This window comes from Microchirus variegatus, assembly GCF_963457635.1.
Source record: "Microchirus variegatus genome assembly, chromosome: 23".
NCBI classification, from domain to species: Eukaryota; Metazoa; Chordata; class Actinopteri; order Pleuronectiformes; family Soleidae; genus Microchirus; species Microchirus variegatus.
Genome location: NC_139824.1, coordinates 4,069,299 through 4,089,364, shown reverse-complemented (window position 1 = coordinate 4,089,364; position 20,066 = coordinate 4,069,299). Strand labels below are relative to the sequence as shown.

Genomic DNA, 20,066 nt, shown 5'->3' with positions numbered 1-20,066 from the left:
AGGAGCTGCGCGCAAAACCAACCCTGCTGCTCACACTCTCCTCACAGAAGCCGAGCTGAGAACGTCATCCGCTTTGAGCGCTAAGGCGCAGTGATTACATCCTCACGCAAGGAGATAGAAAGTCGTCTTATACACTGAGTCTTTACTGAGAAGTTGCATTCGTTATAGATTCGTGACCAGGAGTTTTGTCTGTCTTCGTATTCCCTGCTCGCGTGGAGTTCCCTGTTTTTGTTTCGTGACTTTTTCTGTGAAGAAGTGCAGGGGGGGGAAATCCACTCTGTGCGCACGGAGAGTGTTGGCTGTGCGTCCTGGCTCCAACCTGCACATGTTTGCGCTGACGCCAAAACTCACAGACCGACGCAGAATTGATTAAAAGAGAGAAGCTGGGATCAAATGGCTGTGCTTCTCACAGCTGAAACGACACAATGTTCCACTGACGCGAAGCACAGGAGAGGAATTTTGGAATCAGACAGCCTTGTTGCTGTTTTCTTCACTGCCTGTTTACGGACAGAGGAAATGCTCATTTCTTGTGAGAAAAAGGAATAACTCTCGTGTTTTCTGTTTGTCCTTAAGAGCACTTTGAAAGAGCAGACAGGCGATGATTTGGTTAATATTCTTGCTCTTCATCCTGGATGGAGCTGTCTCTCAGCTTCATTACTCCGTGCCAGAGGAGCAGGAGCCTGGCTCAGTGGTTGGAAATATTGCAGAGGATTTGGGGTTGGACATCACCAAACTTTCCGCTCGTCGCTTTCAGACTGTGCCTAGTTCGCGGACACCGTATCTGGAGGTGAATTTAGAAAACGGTGCGCTCGTGGTGAAGGAGAAAATCGACCGGGAGGAAATATGTAAGCAGACCATCCCGTGCCTTTTGCACCTGGAGGTGTTTCTGGAGAACCCGCTGGAGCTTTTCCGCGTGGAAATCGAGGTGATGGATATCAACGACAACCCACCCAGCTTCCCCGAGACGGACATTGCCGTGGAGATATCGGAGAGCGCAATCCCCGGGACCCGTTTCCCGGTGGAGAACGCATTCGACCCCGACGTGGGCACGAACGGGCTCAGCACGTATGCCATCACGAATAACAACTATTTTTACCTTGATGTGCAGACACAGAGCGACGGGAACAAGTTTGCAGAGCTCGTACTGGAGAAGCCGCTGGACAGGGAGCAGCAGGCTGTGCACCGCTATGTGCTGACCGCCGTGGATGGGGGCATCCCGCAGCGGACCGGGACGGCTCTCCTGGTGGTTAAAGTTCTGGACTCGAACGATAACGCGCCCACATTTGACCAGTCCGTGTACACTGTTAACCTGCGGGAAAACTCCCCCTTGGGAACTCTAGTTATTCAGCTTAACGCCACGGATGTTGACGAGGGGCAAAACGGGGAAATCGTTTATTCTTTCAGCAGCCACAACACTCCGCGGATAAAGGACTTATTCAACATTGATGCCAGAACAGGTAGGATAGAGGTAGCGGGGGAGGTGGACTATGAAGAGAGTAATACGCACCAGATTTATGTCCAGGCGAAAGACCTGGGGGCGAATGCGGTCCCCGCGCACTGCAAAGTGCTGGTCAAACTCGTGGATGTTAACGACAACACGCCGGAGATCGGGTTCAGCACAGTGACCGAGTCCGTGAGCGAGCAGGACGCACCGGGCACCGTGATCGCTCTATTCAGCGTCTCGGACCGGGACTCGAGTGAAAATGGACAAATGAGCTGCGAGATTGTGGGAGACGTTCCCTTCAAGCTGAAGTCATCTTTTAAAAACTACTACACCATCGTGACGGACGGACCGCTGGACAGAGAGATCGCGGATTCTTACACCATCACTGTGGTGGCCAAAGACAAGGGTCAGCCTTCACTCGCCACCAGCAAGTCCATTAAAGTGCACGTCTCTGATGAGAATGACAATGCGCCTCGTTTTACGCAGGCTGTTTATGATGTGTATGTAACTGAGAACAACGTGCCCGGTGCTTTCATTCACGCTGTGAGTGCGTTGGACCCTGACATAGGACAGAACGCTCTTATTACTTACTCCATATTGGAGTGTGATATACAGGGCATGTCCGTGGACACGTACGTGTCCATAAACCAGGACACCGGCTACCTTTACGCGCTGCGCTCCTTCGATTATGAGCAGCTGAAGGAGTTCAGCTTCATGGTACAGGCAAAGGACTCAGGTCCTGCTGAGCTTTTCTCTAACGCCACCGTAAATGTGATCATAGTTGACCAAAATGACAACGCTCCCTCTGTCATAGCCCCCATCGGTAAAAACGGCACAGCCAAGGAGCACCTGCCGCGCTCCGCAGAGCCTGGCTACTTGGTGACGCGCGTCGTGGCCATGGATGCGGATGACGGCGAGAACGCACGGCTGTCCTACAGCATCCTGCGGGGCAATGAGTTGGAGATGTTCCGCATGGACTGGAGGACAGGGGAGCTGAGGACAGCCCGCAGAATTTCTCCCAAGCGGGACTTGCGGGGCTACTACGACCTCCTGATTGAGGTGAGGGACCACGGGCAGCCCCCGCTCTCCTCCTCCGCCAGTGTGAGTGTGATATTAGTGGACAGCGTGGTCGAAGGCCACAGTGGGGATCGCGGCTCGGCCTCCAAGGCAAAAGAGACCTCTCTTGACCTCACGCTTATCCTTATCATCGCCCTGGGCTCCGTTTCTTTCATTTTCCTCCTGGCCATGATCGTCCTGGCCGTGCGCTGTCAAAAGGACAAGACGCTCAACCTGTACACGTGCCTCCTCGCAGGTGAGTGCTGCATGTGCTGCGGTGCGTGTTGTAGCAGACAGGCCCGGGGCCGCAAACAGAAGAAGCTCAGCAAGTCCGACATCATGTTAGTCCAGAGCACCAACGTGACAACAGGGGTCGGGCCCGTGGGGCAGGTGCCCGTGGAGGAGTCTGGCGTGGGCGGCGTGGGTGGAGGCTTCGGCTCCCACCACCACCAGAACCAGAACTCCTACTGCTACCAGGTGTGTTTGACACCGGAGTCCGCCAAAACGGATCTGATGTTCCTTAAACCGTGCAGCCCCTCCCGCAACACAGACTCGGATCACACCAACCCCTGCGGCGCCATAGTTACCGGTTACAGTGACCAACAACCGGATATCATATCCAATGGCAGTATTCTCTCTAATGAGGTAAGAGACGCCAGAATCAGCTTTTGTCGCTCGGGGCTACACTTAGACTTTCTCCGTGTGATGATTTAAAAGAGCATAAAACTGTAGTTTGAAGGGTTGACCTCTAAACCTCCTCCAGAATTCAACAGCTCCACATCAAATTATGTTTAGTCAGTAAGGTCACGCAGAGCAAGAAGTCTTCAAGAGGATGGCAACTGTTTCTGATATTGACTTTGCTGTTCTGCTCAGTAGCCTTTAATCACTGCCAAAGGTGATTGTGATTGGACGCGTCAATGGATAAACCTCTCGTGTGGCCTTTCAGCTGTATTCACAGTATAGAGTGCTGTCAGATCAGCCTTAATGTCATGTATATATGTACACACACACACACACACACACACACGCACACACACATATTTATATGTATATGTATATGTATATATGTACATACATACATGTGTGTGTGTATATATATTTAGAGAGAGAGAATTCTGATGACACTTTGAATGCACTCAGTTGTCAGAAGATTTCTCTTAAATGTCAACTGAGTGCATTTCTTTGTGCGCAACACATTTTGCTTCCAGCTGTTCCACAGAACAGGAGTTGATATAAGCAGGTTCCTGAATTTTGATGGTGTTAAAGTGTGTGATGCGATGGTCCTGTTTTGTGTTTGTACTGTGCGTTCTTCTTCTTCTAAAAAAAAAAAAAAAAAAAAAAACAGCTGAGGAGTTGGTGCTCTCTTCTCTCCTTTCCTTTGGTTAATTGCGCTGCACCTGGAGTGAAGCCAGACAACCAGTCACAGCCTTGCCTTTGCTGCGCGTTAAGTATTCCCCGCACGACGCAGCACGGCAGCACCGTGAACAAAGGTTGTTCAGTTTCAGCATCGGGCGGCTCAATCATTTACGCATTCAGTCTCCCCCCCCCCCCTCTCTCCCTTAACACACACACACTCCATCTCCCGTCTCCTCTCGCCCACTCACTCGTTCACCAAGTGGATGCGTGGCATCGTGGGCTCCTCGTCTCACACTGTAACAGCAGTTACAAGCTGACAACCAGTGTATGTCATAATGTTTCTCTCATTAAATAACAACCCCATCCGTTGCCCTTTTCTTTATATATAGCCTACATATTAATAAGTCTACTTGTCATTTAAAGTAATTGAATGTCTTTATGTGGGTTTTTCAGACAAAACACCAACGAGCAGAACTCAGCTACCTGGTGGACAGACCCAGACGTGTCAACAGGTGACAAGCTCTCTCTCTCTCTCTGTCTCTCTCTATGTCTCTCTCTCACTCTCTCTCCCTCAGCTATGGCAAAGCCTTACCTTACCATAACTAGTTAATGTCTTTATCCTAAAAAAAAATCTGGCTCAGTAGGTCCCCCATGAGCACCACTGGTCCTGACAAGGTCAGTATTTATACCAGAAAATTATCCCAAAGAGTTTACAAAAATAAGTACATACACACACACACCTTATTATTATTATTATTATTATTACTAACTTGGAAAGCTCATAGCCCCATAGAGGCCAGCAGAGAAACTCAGGAAATAGGCCTCAAGGATCCATAACCTGTTCACATATCTGTAAAATTGAAAATTACACCTATCAGTGTGAATCCCACACATTCCACAACGTTAATTGTGGCTTTGAGAGGCTACATTGTTCCCAGTGTATCCATAATGTTCGTCTTCAATTTGGCGTTAGTCCCATAACTGACAGAGCAGCACCTATTAAAGCTCCTATGCTGGATTTCATTACATGCCATGTGTAACATCCAATTTAGGCTGCTGACGGCCACCGTGACTGTTATTAATGTGGTGTTGATTTCTGATTCCCCCTCTTTCTCTGTCTCTGCCCCTCATTAAATACCTCTCCTGCTCTCCCTTCATCATCCGCTCTGTCCCCTCCTCTCTCTCTCTCTCTCTTGATTGTTTTAGTTGCTCTTTCTCTGAAATGACCGTCTGCTGCACCATTTCCCCATCTTTTTCCAGTTCTGCGTTCCAAGAAGCAGACATTGTCAGCTCCAAAGACAGCGGTCATGGTGACAGCGAACAGGGTGACAGTGACCATGATGCCACCAACCGAGGTCATTCAACTGGTGAGTTTCCCCCCTTTGTGCCCCACATCACATAATTACACTCATCATTTTATTTCTCAAACACCCCCCTCCTGCTTTACTTTGAATAGTGTGTGTATGCAGTTTTGAATGGGATAGTGCTGGATTATTGGTGCGGACCGGTGACTTTTAATTTCCTTAATTTGAGAGTATATGCGGAGGCCTGAGCTGCAGGGTTTGCTGGCTGGATGGCTGAAATGAACAGCCCCAGAGGTGTTGATTGTATTTCACACCCGGATGAAAGGCAGGGATATTTGGGGAATTCTCTATGGCTTTCTTTTTGTGCCTCTTGCTTTTTCCACAACCCTGCTTGCTTGTTTCAGAGAGTGGTGCTGAAAGGACAGTGACTTGCAGAGAGGCAGTGTGAGGCCAACAGTGCTTCAATGACACAAATCAATAGGCTCACTCAAGTAAAAAGAAAAGGCAAGGAAGCTAAATTGATATAATTAGATGCATTTCATTCAGCCTCTGCAGTTGCAGTGTATTGTAATGTCCTTGTTCGTTATAGTCAGCTAATCAGACATATTAGCAGCATGCATTCCTGTGCATTTTTTCCCCTGTGGCACAAGTTAAAGCAAATGTACCATTTCTCCATTGTTGTACATTCACACTCACTTCATCTTTATTCACTGACTCCAGTTTCGCTTGTGCACTTTACAGTGCAGTCATTTTTTTTTAGACACAGCATTAGGAAATATAAGACTCCCCCTGTTCTCTCTAAAATCCTATTAGTCTCGTACCTGTTTATTGATCAAAGTGGAGTCAGACAAAACGTGGAGCAATACAAAATCTCATTTCATATTGAATTGCCCTTTCCGTCTGAGGAATTGCTCCACAAGTCCTCGTGTAAGACCCCTGCCTCGGCCGGGAACCTGCCAAATATCATAACAGTGCCGAGAATACAAATAAAGCAGATTACGTAGGTGTTAGGGAGGTGTACAATAGTGAACAGTCCTCATGCTTCATTATCAATGAACCAAGCCACAGTCTGGAGCAAATATGCAGCAGCGGTCCTGTGACTCGCTGCCCTCACTGATGAAGCAGGCTGTGAAGGTCAAACTGTGCGAGACCGAAATGCAGAATTGGATGCAATCCAAAGACTCCACTTATTCTCAAGAAAAAAAAAAAGGTTTGCTGAAATAGCTATTAAAATTAATACTGAACTCTTACATCAGTATGTGGAACCAGAAGCTAAATGGCAATGGATAAATGGTTTGCACATAAGGAATCACACCTGACACAATCTGCCAGGATAGGACTCTGAACATGTTTTAAAATGCATGTGGAATATTGACTTGAAAACCTCTCTCGCCACTTGACAATCACAGTTAGAGGCTCACATTTATGAGCCAGTAACATGTTTCTTTTAGCTTTATTTAGCTCCAAGCAGGACCATTTGGCAGTTGCCTTGGCGTGTGCACAGTTGGTGCTGCACTCGGCATGTCACACGATGGAAACCGCATTTGTTTCTCACGTTGGATTGTGAAGGGAACAGCTTAACACTCCATGGGAGGCCGTGCCACGCGACTGGTATTTCAGGCAAAAGGGACGCTTGAGTTTCACAGACTTCAGTAAACAATTTCCAGCGCTGTGTTTGTGTGCAGCTAAAAAGGTATACCTGTGTCTGATTCTAGATGTAGGTGTATGATACCTGTGTGTGTGTGAAGTGTGTAGGGGAAACAAGACTCGGTGATGATGTCAGAAGTGAAAAGGAGATTTCATTTGAGACAGCACTCTGGGAAGCTTAAATGAGATTCTGTCTTAAGGGGAGAGAGTGGCAGCTGATTCCTGGCACTCTGCCAGGTGTATATGGCATCGACACATTGCAGCTTTATGTCTCAGTATGTGCATGTCTTTTTTATTGTATAAATATATGGGGGCGACAATATGGCTGGTTGTCTCACATCGGTGTGCTACCTTTAGTGCGTGTTCTGCATAAGCTGGAGCTATGTACAGACCATGAGTATTTTTATGTCATTCCACAGCATTTGTGTGCTTAAGCGAATCCTTGTGTGCACATCCATATACAGGCACTTCTACTTAGCATGCATGTGCTGTAAATATACTTCCATTCTGTGTCCAAGTGTGTGTGTGTGTGTGCGTGTGTGTGTTTGTCTGACGCACGCATATTTGCTTCCAGGTTTTGTGGCAGGGTCTCATCCTTCATTCTGTCTCCCCCCCACACACATTGGCTCTCTGCAACACTCGGCTGATCAGTAATTCATTTTCTAGAACCTTTTGCATAGCAATTATCAAAGGAGGGTTAGAGGCAAGGTTTCCTCACGGGACTGCGCCGCACACTCTACCTTTTGGTGCCCCTTGGAATATTTCAAATCAGGAGGAAACCATTTCCAGTTGGCATATCATCAACTACACCTGCCGTAGCTTCCTGCACAGGCGCTTGTCTGACACTTTAGAAAATAAGTCTCCCGACGTGGTTTTAAATCAAAGGGACACTGCCTGTGAGGCTGGGCTATCACCTGATACCTTTAAAAAGTGGGCAAATGGCTTTTCTGAAAGCAGCGTGTCTTGAGCGAGGCACAGCTGCGTCAGGCGCCAAAGCACTATTGATTGACTGCTACACCTTTTACCTCTCCACACTCTTCTTTTTTAGGTTGTTTGATTCACATGAGACACTGTTTTCCTCATTATTCCCCTCATCATCCTAACATAGGGTGACAGAAAGAGTGAGCTAGCAAAACAAAAACGGTGACAGATAAGAGAGGATAAAATATTCATCAGTGCCAAAAAAAATAAAAAATAAATTGGCATCTCAGAAACATTCGATCAGCTGTGGAAGGCTGTGTGATGGGTGGGAGACTGGAAACGATCATTATCATGACGTTTATTTTGGTGAAAACAACAGCCATGACAAATGGGACAATTAAATCACTCTGGCAATGGTGTATTAGAAAGCTGATTATGAATTAGTTGTGGGCACTGTGTTGCCGTTTCCCATGTCAGTGAGCTGTCAGAGGAATTTAGCATGGAGTGTTTTGAAACATCCTTCTCTCCGCTACAATAATAACAAAACCATGAGAGGAGGGAATGTACAATGGACGATTGGTGCAGAAATATTGATTTAGTTTGAAGTAATATGCCATATATTCATGCCTGGGATTCCAGAGAGCATGATGGCTGTCTCAGGTTTGCAAAGTGCAAAGGGAACACATTGGAAAGTTAGGCTGAATGCATGTAAAAGATAGCAAGTCACAAAAATAAGCTACTGACTAAAAACTTGTTTAGTCTATCTTCACCTTTGTACCCTAAAGAGTGACATCAAACAGTCAAATATGCCATTTAGAGTTTTTGTCTGACTACAGAAAAACACATTCAAATGTATTTATTTTAAGATGATCTCAGACAAAGAGGATCACCAATTTTCATATCTGAGAAACCATTTGCTGGGAAAACGACTCATACAATGAGACAATATTTCAGCAGATTTATAGAAGTTTTCAAAACTCACCATCATAGGAAACAAACATCTCAATGTGACACAAAAAAAGTGAAAGTGAAAACTCTGTCAAAGCAAATAACAACAAAAACAATATTGTCTCATTAGAAAATCAATGTACCTGCAACAGGTAGAGATCACATCTAAGCTGTGTGCTTTGTTCAATGCCAATAAAAGTCAGTAGAAGTCGTAGCAGAAACAGTGATCAATCAGCTTGATTAACTTAATTACTACTAGACCATTAAGTTAACTACATTGTGCCCTTCTTAATCAATTTTGCATGACCTCATTATTGCATGGTTCAGGTCCAGTATGTTAAATGAAGAGGATAGTCATTTTAAACTGACTGAGTTCTGTAACATGCCCTGTAATGATTACCAATACACTGGCACATCAAGCTGAGTGTCTTGATGAATATGTTCCTAGAATGTGGTTTATGAATGAACTGAGCAGCTTGTGTGTTTCCAACCCTGAGATGGCTGAACGAGGTGACACATCCTCACTTTCAGGAAAGGTTTTTTTTTTTTTATGAATATGTGTTTAATCTGATGAAAACAGAATGGAAATATATATATATAAAAAATATGCCTTATTCTTGACCCAGACTAGAGCAGAGGATATTTATTACTGGCGTGAGGCAGAAAGACCAGAGGAAATCACAGTGAAGTCCTGGGAGTCATAAATATTTTTTTGGCCAAGAGCAATGCAAATACATAATTCTGGCGAGAGATTTATCTGAACATCTGCTCCAGTCAGGTTGCAGTGTTGTTCCCACTAAAAAAAACAGATATCATGAATATGTTGGAGTGAACTCTGACCCCCTTCATTTACAGTGTTCGATACACTGTGTGATCAGCACAAAAAAATATTTTAATGTATTTGTTATGCAAAAATTAGTAGCTAATAATAATAATAATAATAGCTTGTAAAACCAATGAGTTGTTTGCTATTTTCCCAGCTGAACCTGGTGTAGCATTGCCTCTGTGTCTCTCCCTCTGCTGTATACTTCACTGTGCAAATACTGAGATTGACTATTGGTTGTAAAAAAAAAAAAAAAAAAAAAGCAAGTGGTAATAAATTACACTTAAATGCTGTGGTCAAAAGGTCCCATTGTATGGACTCTAATGTTATTGTGAGGTATCGTCTGATCGAGGCTTTATAGTGTAGTGTGCTGCATTCAAAGAGCAGAGCGAGTGATAAAAAGCTTACAAACCAGAGATCAATAATCAGTGGTCATCCAGATGCTTTGCTCTAACAATATATAAGGGGCCATATTAATCAAACAGACACGGCGAGGGCAAGCGGCCATCTTGGCTCTCCTTCCCAGCCCATTTGCTGTCTAACAAACATTGAAAATGGTAGGTGCCTCTCAGAGACTCAGAACAATTTCTCTGTCTGTCATTACTGGCCACGGTGGAAGCCATCTTTTTCAGTTTGGGCCCTGGGAGGTCTCTGGTTTACTCATCACGGCTTCACTGGCCAACTCATGTAAGGAAACCATGTTACTCCCCTGCCGCTGTGAGCTGCTGTCCAAATATTGATGTTTCATGTCTGTATTCTCTCTGGAACGGTGGAGGACAAGATGAAAAACAGAGGTATGGATAGAAGACACTCTTTACCTGGGGGAAGTGGAGTGTTTTTTTTTTTAGAGAGAGCGCGAAAGGGAGAGAGACAACAAGATAACAGCTGAAGGAGAAATGACCAGAGGATTAAATGTGAGATAAAATAACAAGAGACAGGGAAAGAGAGGGACTCAGAGGGACTGAGACAGAGGAATAAGTGCAGGGTGACCTCATATATATCCCGTGGTGCTAATTTAAACATGGAGATGATGTTTTCCTTCATTTTCCTGCCCCCAGTTGGATATACTGTATGTCAACCAGAAGACACAATTAGTCGAATCACACCAACGGATTTCAGAAACACGCAGAGATGTAATAAAGAAGAAGGAAGAACAGAAGTGCTGATTGCTTATTAGCACGTAGATTGTGTTTGCATTATGACACATTGTTTGGATCTGTGTGTTGTATTTGTTACTTCTTTCTGACTTTGTTTCTGGCATAAACACTGATCTTATCAGGATCAATAGTCCTCATGGAGACCAAAACCTGGTTCTGGTCCCCAGAACCTCCTCTCTGAAGCAATTGTCTGTGTGTGTGTGTGTGTGTGGGTAAGAGAGACTGTGTGTTCTTCCTGCCTGATGAGGTCAGGATGAGAGATAGGGCTGCTGGCAGGGCCTGTCATTGCCAGTCACTGTTTTGGTTGTTGTTTTGCTTCCTGCCCGAGGAAGAGAAGGTGCTACGTGAGGATCAACAGCCACCGGGTGTCAAGTGCACGTGGCCTGGCTGTCTCTTTACTTGTTTACATTTCTGTTGCCACACATTGGGAGAGCGTGTATTTAAGTGAGCGCATTTGCGCGCAAACACGTGTTTATTTTGCTTGTTTAAAACAGCGAGCCAGCAGCCAAAAATCACTAGAGAAGTTGGGAAGCAAGTGACAAGAGTTTCTTCAAGCCTGATGCACAGTAAACAGTGACTGCTGCAGACTATATTTACACGTCGTCTCCAGAGTACAATACGTCCTTCTGCCTGCTTAAGAATCCTCAGATAAGAGCGATATGGAGCAACGTGAGCGTTCTCTTAATCCTTTGACATTAACGCTGTAGCTTTATTTGTATGCATTTCTTGTTCTCTGCATAGATGCACATGAGCGTGGTTTTGCACCTGAGCTAATATCATTGGACTAATTCAATTATATGTTTTCGAAACAAACGCAATGTTGCTAACAACCACTTAATCAGTTGTGATCAGAGGGACCGAGGTTAACACACTGCCTTTAGTGGAAATTAATTAGCAAAAAGTCCATTAAAGGGCTAAAGGCTAAATGAAAGGTGGGAATTAACAGAAACTGCATGATTTATGTGCCCTGAACCTTTAAAGATAGGATGAATATACATTAATTCCAGGGGTGAATTTGAGGCTAAACGCAAGTTAATGTCACTCAAAACTTTAATAGGCCTTTCCACTGATCTCCCTGTCTCCATCTGATCACACAGGCTAACATCATCCACTTGTGCTAGGTGGTGATAAAAACAAACCAAGCCTTTGGCAGCAAAAGCAATGACTGGTGCTGATTATGTGGGGCAGACAGGAAACACAGACCGAGACATCTGATGTGATCAAAACTTGCTGAATCAAACACAATATTACACAAAAATGGTCCCCATATGCAATCACCATTAACTGAGTGTGCGTTATCCTAATGCAGATTGTTGTGAACTCTGTTCCACAGGAAAACAAGTTTGCACTTCAATCCTTGGTTAATTAAGTCTATCGAAGTTAAAATGTCACTTTACATTTCCATTTTCTTGCATTCTCTACATTTATTGTTATGCATTATTTAAGTTGCATGTGCTCCATCCACATAAGACTCAGGATTAGCTAAGTGGGGATAGAAAGTAAAGGGCTGGAAAGATGTTCAAAACAATTCAATATGACAGGTTTTTAGAAAAAGCTTTCTAAAAATTTAATCAGTTATTTTCTCATTTCTAGTGTTGAAAAAAGTCAAAGTCCTCCTCCTCTGCCCACCTATGCTGCATCGATCTCCTGTAACTTTCTGCAAGACCTGGGTCTCTCCCTGTCTTTCCTGGCTTGAGTTCATTCCATCTGTGATTGCATTGGTCTTCCTTCCCTGTCCTTATGCTTCCCCCGGTCTTGCTGCTTCTCCTGCCTGCTGTCTCACTGTCTGTGAAATCTGTGACTTCCCCCGCCCGTGTCTGTTTGGCTCTCGCTGCCTCCTGTCTGCGAGCTTTGTGCCTCCTCCTTTGGCTCTCCGGTCACTGCACAGTCTTGTTGCGCTCCCTGTGAGGCCCAACTAGGGATCCACAAACAAGGAAGGACAAATCCGTCAGCTGTCCCTTAACAACATAGGGCTTTACATTTGTACAAATTACTTTTATAAGGTCAGAATCAGAAAATGCTAAACCAACCAACTACTTTTTTACTTTGTACTTCTTCTTAAACATTGATTCCAATACCCACATCACCCTTTCATAAATATCAGCACTTTATACATACCAGTGGGCAAATCCATTGGTTGTAAAAATAAGTCTGTTAAAATGGAAGTCTATGGGGAAATTAGCTTTTAATTCTCACTAGATTTATAACATCAGCAAACATCTTCCTGAAGGGTTAATGTTCTCAATCACTAGTTTTAATTCTTCTTCAGTAACACATTAAGTAAATGTTCCCATTTAGAGGAAAAAAGAGTGCGATTGACAGCTGTGATCATCCCATTGGAGCCCGGTTGAGCATCTATTTGTAAAATGTCAACATGGCAATGGCTAAATTGCAAATCTGGAGGCTTCAAAACAGAATTCCAGTTTCTTATGGGTGACGTCGTGACCAGTTGCTACTTGCATTGCACTCACTCCTTTGACACTCTCACCAAGTCTCAAAGAAATAAGTTTAGTCGTAATGCTAGCATAAGGCAGTCAGACAAACACACACTGAGACAACTTCATGGTGGATGTAATAACTTGTGACCCACCTGCTAATCATAATCATGCTTCCTTTTCCTCAAAAAAAGTAATTGACTTGGTCAGTTTGAATTGTTCTTATATTTAATAAATATGGTGGCGTTCCATAAATATTAAATGTTTACTTTATGTTTCATATCATTGACAGAGACGTTTACATACCTACAATACAAACAGCTTTGTGCTTATGTGCTCATTATGCTCTATTCAAGCATCTGTTCTTGTTTTTTTTTGTAATTGTTAACAGTTAATACATTTATCCAAAAATAATATTAGTTACTTTCTAGAAACCACATGGCAGATAAAACCATGTGCCCCAGTTGCTGATGCTCCTTAATCTTATTGCTTTGAGTGCACAGTAATGACTGAAGCCTACTTATATGAGCGTATCGACATTTTTATCAATTCCTCCTTGGCCCCATCTATACCCTGGTGGTTTGCCAGTATGGGAACAATGTTTAGAGATATTTTAGTATGAAAACCTTCCTGGTACAAATAAAGGTTTGCAAAAACTGAGGTAGAAATGTGCCATAAATCTCAGTGGAAATAACACCTTTGTCTAGCTATCACGGGACCAGTTGGCGTTATATCACCACAGTAATGTTATTTAGTTTTACAGTTTTTGTAACAGACATGTTAAATTGGGCCTATATTGTGGAACCAGGTCTCAAATGCCTAGCCCAGCAGAGCAGTAGAAAATGTGCACCATTTAATTTATGACCAGTGACACTTTTTTTCCCCCCTTGTTGTTTTGCCTCATTCACTGCGGGAAAACATAATCCGTAATCCATGACAGGCTGATATTTGGAGATTTAGTCTCATTGTGAAGGGGCGAGATGTGGGTCGGAAAATGGGAAAAACAAACAGACAATTGTTTATTTCTTTAAAGCTGTAGGTCAAAGAAAGGCTGCCACAGAATAAACACAGGTCTTTACCAGATTATATTATTACAGACACTCTGAAGTTATCATAATACGTCACTGGGGTGGTTTTAATCTGTTTTGATTATGTCTTTGAAAGCAAGTGCGTATTATTTGTATAAATACTATAGGCTTAGCTTTCTTTAACGTGATATCTATTGATATGTATATGCTTATGTGGGATTGTTTTTTGTGTCTGTGGCTGCTTTTAGCCGTACAGGAACAGTGGCATTATCAGGGGGAAGGATCAGTAGAATAGATTTGTGTAAGTGGACTCTTTGATCTGAAGCCCTCGCAGCCTTAGGGAATTTACTGATACCATGTTGCCCAGTGTGTCTGCCTTGTTTTCTCTCTCCTTGTCTCTGCTGATGCGTCTCTGAACTCTTCTCCAAACCTAAACTGCACGTTTTTCCCGCTTTGACCGTGTCATTCCAACCCCATCCCCCACGTTGTCCCAGCTTCACCTGGAAAGCGGGAAAACTACAAATCCGATGTGCACACGAGCCAGAAAGAGGCTGCAGGTTCTCATTATTTTGACGACTCTGTTCGTGTCGTGTTCCTTTCTCTTGGCTTTTTGTCATTGTTCTCATGCTCTTCCGCTCCTCATCCTGCTCTCTTTATTCTCTCTGAGAGAGTGTAATTAACATAACTGGTACCTCTCTCATGTCAGTCATGTGTGAATGAGAGAGTGTGTGATATCCTGCTTTATCATTTCAGATGTTAATTTAATCTGTTTTTTATGTTTGATTGTTTTGGTTTTGGCAGTGGCTCTGTGTCAATTACACACTTTGTTGTTTTGTATAGGGATGATTGACATTAGTGTGATTAAGCAGCCAGTGAATATGTTGCAGTTTTTTGTCAGATTTTGTTTTTGTGTGTGTGGATGTGTGTGGATGACGGATTATGGATTCACATTTAGTCTCTTAGTGTTTTGGAATCAATTGTGAGTCTGCAGGATGTTGATGTACGGAGGGGGTGAAATGTTTTTCGCCACACCACATCACTTTGATTGCACATTTCATTCGGAATGAATGAGGTGAGGAGGAAAACAAACAATTCGCTTCATCAATGTTGGCCTTGTCTCTTTGATGAATAGCTTTTGCTGCACTTTTTCTGCTCGTGACATTGGCAAATGATTGCTAACTTGTGTTCTCTCCTCTCCTCTGCTCCTCTCATCTCTCCCCACGTGTTCATTTCCACTCCAAATATCTGTGCTGTTTCCATTTCTCTCTGCTCCATCTCCTTTTTATGTGTCTGTAATCCTCATTTCCACCCTCTCCATCCTGTTTCCTCTTTCTGTGCCTTTATCTGTAACTCGGCTGGAGGCGCGGACCTGTTCTCCAACTGCACAGAGGAGTGCAAGGCCCTGGGCCACTCCGACCGCTGCTGGATGCCGTCATTCGTGCCGTCAGATGGACGCCAGGGGCCAGACTACCGCAGCAACCTGCACGTCCCCGGCATGGACGCCACACTGCCAGACACTGAGGTACCCTCCTCCGTCAACCTCTCTGACCAGCTGACCATGACCTCGTCCACCGCCTCGTCCAACGATAGGTCATTCTCCACCTTTGGCAAGGATGGTCAAAGGTCACAGTCACACCACAGCCTTCACCATCACCTCCATCAGCAACAGCAACAGTACAGCTCCAGCACGCTAGAGAGGAAAGAGTATGATAGGGGGACCCTACCGTACAAACCCACCTTTCTCTGTGAGTATCAGTATGAAAATTCCCTGGGACCCTATGACTTTGGTCTGGTCCAGTACAGATACTAAAAACAGGGGGAAAATAAATCTGCCTCTTGATTCTGATCTGGACTTTTAATGTTGTTTATCAACTTTTAGTTCTTCTATTCTAAGAAGTTTTAAAATACGGCTTTGGTTTTGTTGAATTTGTTTATTTTGTTTTGTAAATTATATATTTTTATGTTGAATGTAAAATGTAATCTATTACTCCCCTTCACCAAAGAACCCTTTGAAATTTTCCAACTAATCCCATCCTAACTCATAATGCTTTCTGTAACTACATGATTCAATCTAAAATAAACACAATTTGAATTGGACTCGTGTGAAACTGCTGTGGCCCCCTTTTCTTTCTTTTTTCCCTTTTCTCCAAATTTGACCCCTAAAAAAACCCTTTTTTTATCTGATGCTCATACAAGCAAAGGTCATACACAAGCACACTTCATGTTTTCATTCCTGCCATATTTACACCATACAGCTAGAAATAGTTTGCAGTTAAAAAGCACAGTGTGAGTATAAAGAGAAGAAATAAAAGCTAGATCATCTCATGTTGCGATGGATGTCTCTTTCTCTATTTGTTCGACAACAATGTTTTTGCTCAAGCACATTGACTTCCCTACTGAAAAGCTACAAAGGTGAAAAACACAACCCACGCTTCATCTTTCCTTCAAGGAATGAAGCCCATTTTATTCAAAAAGGGAAGTCTTGAGTATCTATACCGGCTTGCCTGTGGATCAATACCTGACATAAAGAAGGGAGGGTGAGGTGGGCTGTCGGCCATGAGGTCAAGCTTCAACAGATGAAAAACTCAGGCAAACAAGTTTGTTTTGAGAAAGGACTAACTACAATCTAAATGTATGAACGTTTAATTTGTCAAAAAGAAATGTATTCAAAATTGAATTGCCTCCCTACATTTCTAAAGAAACTGTGTGGGATTCTTTTGAAGAGAATGGCGGGATACTACTATTTGCCACTTTCAATTGCTTTCCGAGCTCTCCCACATAACATGAATATTCTATTAGCTCTAAGAGTAGAGAATGGATTCGATATTCACATTCAGTAGAGAAGTCATTTCCAGTCAAGTCACCACCATGTTAACTACCATGATACTGCATGCTGACTGTGGGCTGTTTCTCAGGTAAATGATGAATACCAAAACCTACTTTCCATATTTTTTTTCTTGTTTGCCACTTGGCAAACAGAGCCGAGCGACGTTCTTCTTGCACATCAGGACTGTGTGAGAAATAATTGGTATTTAGCCTTTAGGTGCTTGAGCCTGCTTTGCTCCAAATATAGCTGCCTGCATGTCTGCTCATCTCATGTGCCTTGGGGGGTTAGGATGAATGCACTCCATATTTGCCCTGTCCAAAACTCACACATTTATTTTCTCTTACGTTGTGATTTACGATTTCTCACCCCCGTTTCGTGACTGTTGAAAATAATCGACCACACACTGCCAAGGCAAAGGTTTTGTTGTTCATCAGTCTGCAAAAAAATATGAGGATAGTCCCATAGGATGGGGCTCTATCAACTAACCAGGATCATGTTCTCCTTTTAAAAATAGCACCCTATGATACGACTGGCTATGGCAACACTCAGATCACCAGCGTTGCCTTGATAAAGGGTGTATAAATGTTTAATGTCCCATTTATAGATAATTAATGAAGCAATTAGTGCTCTGTGTATTTTCTGTGCATGCATTATGTAGCCACCAAATTCTGAACATTTATCTTCGCTGATGGACATGGTTTTTTTTTCCACCCAATTCCCAAATTAGTTGTAGCATTAAACAGCGAAGACCAGCCTTTAGAGTACGTAAATAACTTCACAGACTCCTCTGTGCCATGTATCCTTTGAGTGATGGCATTTCAAGCCGACTGTGTCACTTAAAAGTCCCAAGGGAAAGGGTGTCGCTTATCTTAACAAGTGTGTTCTCTGTCTTTTCAGCCCGCAAAAGGATTTGCTAGCTCATTCCACATGGACCTATCGGAGACAGCGTGAATATTCTTTGCCAGAACACCAACACTGATGCTAGAGACTGCGGAGGACAGAACTGAACAAACAGCAACCTTGGTTACACTTCTTTATCTCGGGTGGCAAAGTGTATGGAAGCCTTGGCAGAAGGTTGCCAAAGGAGGAAATGAGAAATAAATACTGACTAGCTGTAAAAGCTCCAAACATCTGAGGAGCAATCCAAGGCCTTATTCTTCTCAGCAGGACTGAGACCAGGGCCAAATCACTCACAAGTGAAGATTATAAAAAATCATCAGCAGAAAGGAACTGAAATAAACTGAGGAATACAAAAACGACACGAGAAAAGAGAGACTGATACGCTCACAGGTGGTTTGTCTTTTTGACTGAGGAGTTAGCCTCTAGAGATCCGTGTGCCTGTTTACATGACGAAAAAAAACAAACAATTGTTTCTGTACAAACTACAACCAACGTCACATGGAACCCTTTAGCTATTTCTATGGTCACCACTAAGCCAACTGTACAGAGACTGTGTGTGGGGGGGAGAGACAGGATGAGGGACAATTAGGAATAGAGCGAGAGAGCAGGTGTTGTACAGGTATGAAGCGAAAGGAAAAAAAGACGGAAAGGAGGACAAGAAGAGATGATGTGCAGTACTATAAATTCTGTATCTCTGGTTTTTTGACTTGACTGTCTTTATATAACTTCTCTCTTTTTTGTTTCTGTTGTTCTTTCTGTGTGGTTAAAGTGTGCTGACTCTCACATATTCCAACTTACAGTTACAGACAGGAACATGAGATCTCGAGCTGGGTCTTCTCTCAAGTGTAGCCACTTCAGGAAGGCGTGCTGAACAAAAAAAAGAAAAATGCAGACAATGCTTCGGAATACGAAGCTGCCAACAACCCTCACGCTCTGTCTGTCAATAAAACATCACAAATGAATGTTCTCATTTCTACACTAGTGACTAACAGCTCTCAAGTTCCTTCCTGAGCTGACTGCGGAGAAAGGGAAAAGACCCCCCTCACTAGGATGTGACGCCATTGGCCTATACATAAACAATCAGACACATTAAGTGGTTTTTATCATGTGTGCAAAGTGTTTACTGTGCTATTTTAAAAAGCTTATAAATGAATATAAATCTATATATATAACTATATATATATATATACAATATACTTTTTTTCGGAAAACTGTGTAACCATTGGTTAGTTTCTACACCTCATATTGTCATTCAATCTAATAATACAAAGTGCTACAAAATCAACGTGTGTATCGATTAAAACAGGAGGAGGAGTGCTGCCGCCTAAAAAAGCAAACCCCTTCACACCAACCATGGATTGAGTTGATGTCGTCATTTGTTACGTTTCACCGTTTACAGATGCCAGGCCTTGTCGTGTGTAGCGAAAGACACCAGTTAAGTCGTTTTGGCCTGTTGTGTATTTTTACTAGCAGATTGTGTGTTCATGTACAGGAAGGGGGGTTGATGGGTGCTATCACAATCGAGCTAGAAATCAAAGTTTTACAATCATTCATCAGAGGTTTACACAGAAGACGACACACAATGAGCCACACAATGGCACACACACACACACACTCATAAACACACACACACACACAGGTCAAGTGGTGATAAATAAACAGTGTAATTGAAGTTCTCTAATGTGTGTTTTGTCACATTCACCTGGGAATAATAGGATGTAAGGGATCATTAAAACAAAACTATGAGCCTGCAGCCATGCTCGCGGCTCTGCAGGCCGTGCCCCGGCACACGTGTGCTTTCAGCTAAATGCTAACATCAGCACGGTAACGTGCTCACAAGGACAATAAACGCATATTGATGCTGCACAGGTGTAATGTTTACCATGTTCATCATCTTAGTTTCATGTATTAGCATTTGCCAATTAGCACTAAACACAAAGTACAGCAGAGCCCGGTGGGGATGTTGATTAAAATTTTGAGCTGATGATGGCACTAAATGGAAATTTGAAAGGATCACCAAAGTTATTACAAATTACCCTGTGGACATTGGTGCTGGCAATTCTGATTTATTTTTGTATGAACACCTTTCATCGCCCACACTGCACAAGTGAACATAAATCATGTGCAGGCGAGAGAGAGATATGACAAGGTCAGTTTTGTTGTCCAGTGCGTTTTTGATAATTTCAGAAATCAGTAATCTGGGCTACAACAATTATGTAA

At 43.4% G+C, this 20,066-nt stretch overlaps 1 protein-coding gene across 2 annotated transcripts; it reads left to right on the top strand.

Moving 5' to 3' along the window:
* Positions 1-598: 598 nt before the first annotated feature.
* On the top strand, positions 599-16,605 carry LOC310943616 (protocadherin-10-like; the record flags this gene model as incomplete). 2 transcript variants are annotated; one of them, XM_083909240.1, is made up of 5 exons in its annotated part: positions 599-3,145; positions 4,310-4,368; positions 5,117-5,223; positions 15,481-15,868; positions 16,524-16,605. In XM_083909240.1, the coding sequence occupies 5 exons, from the start codon at positions 599-601 to the stop codon at positions 16,603-16,605; spliced, it is 3,183 nt and encodes a 1,060-aa protein (XP_083765366.1). The 2 variants fall into 2 exon arrangements, with proteins under 2 accessions (XP_083765366.1, XP_083765367.1); XM_083909241.1 differs by lacking the exon at positions 16,524-16,605 and having other exon boundaries at positions 15,481-15,929.
* Between the last annotated feature and the right edge of the window lie 3,461 nt (positions 16,606-20,066).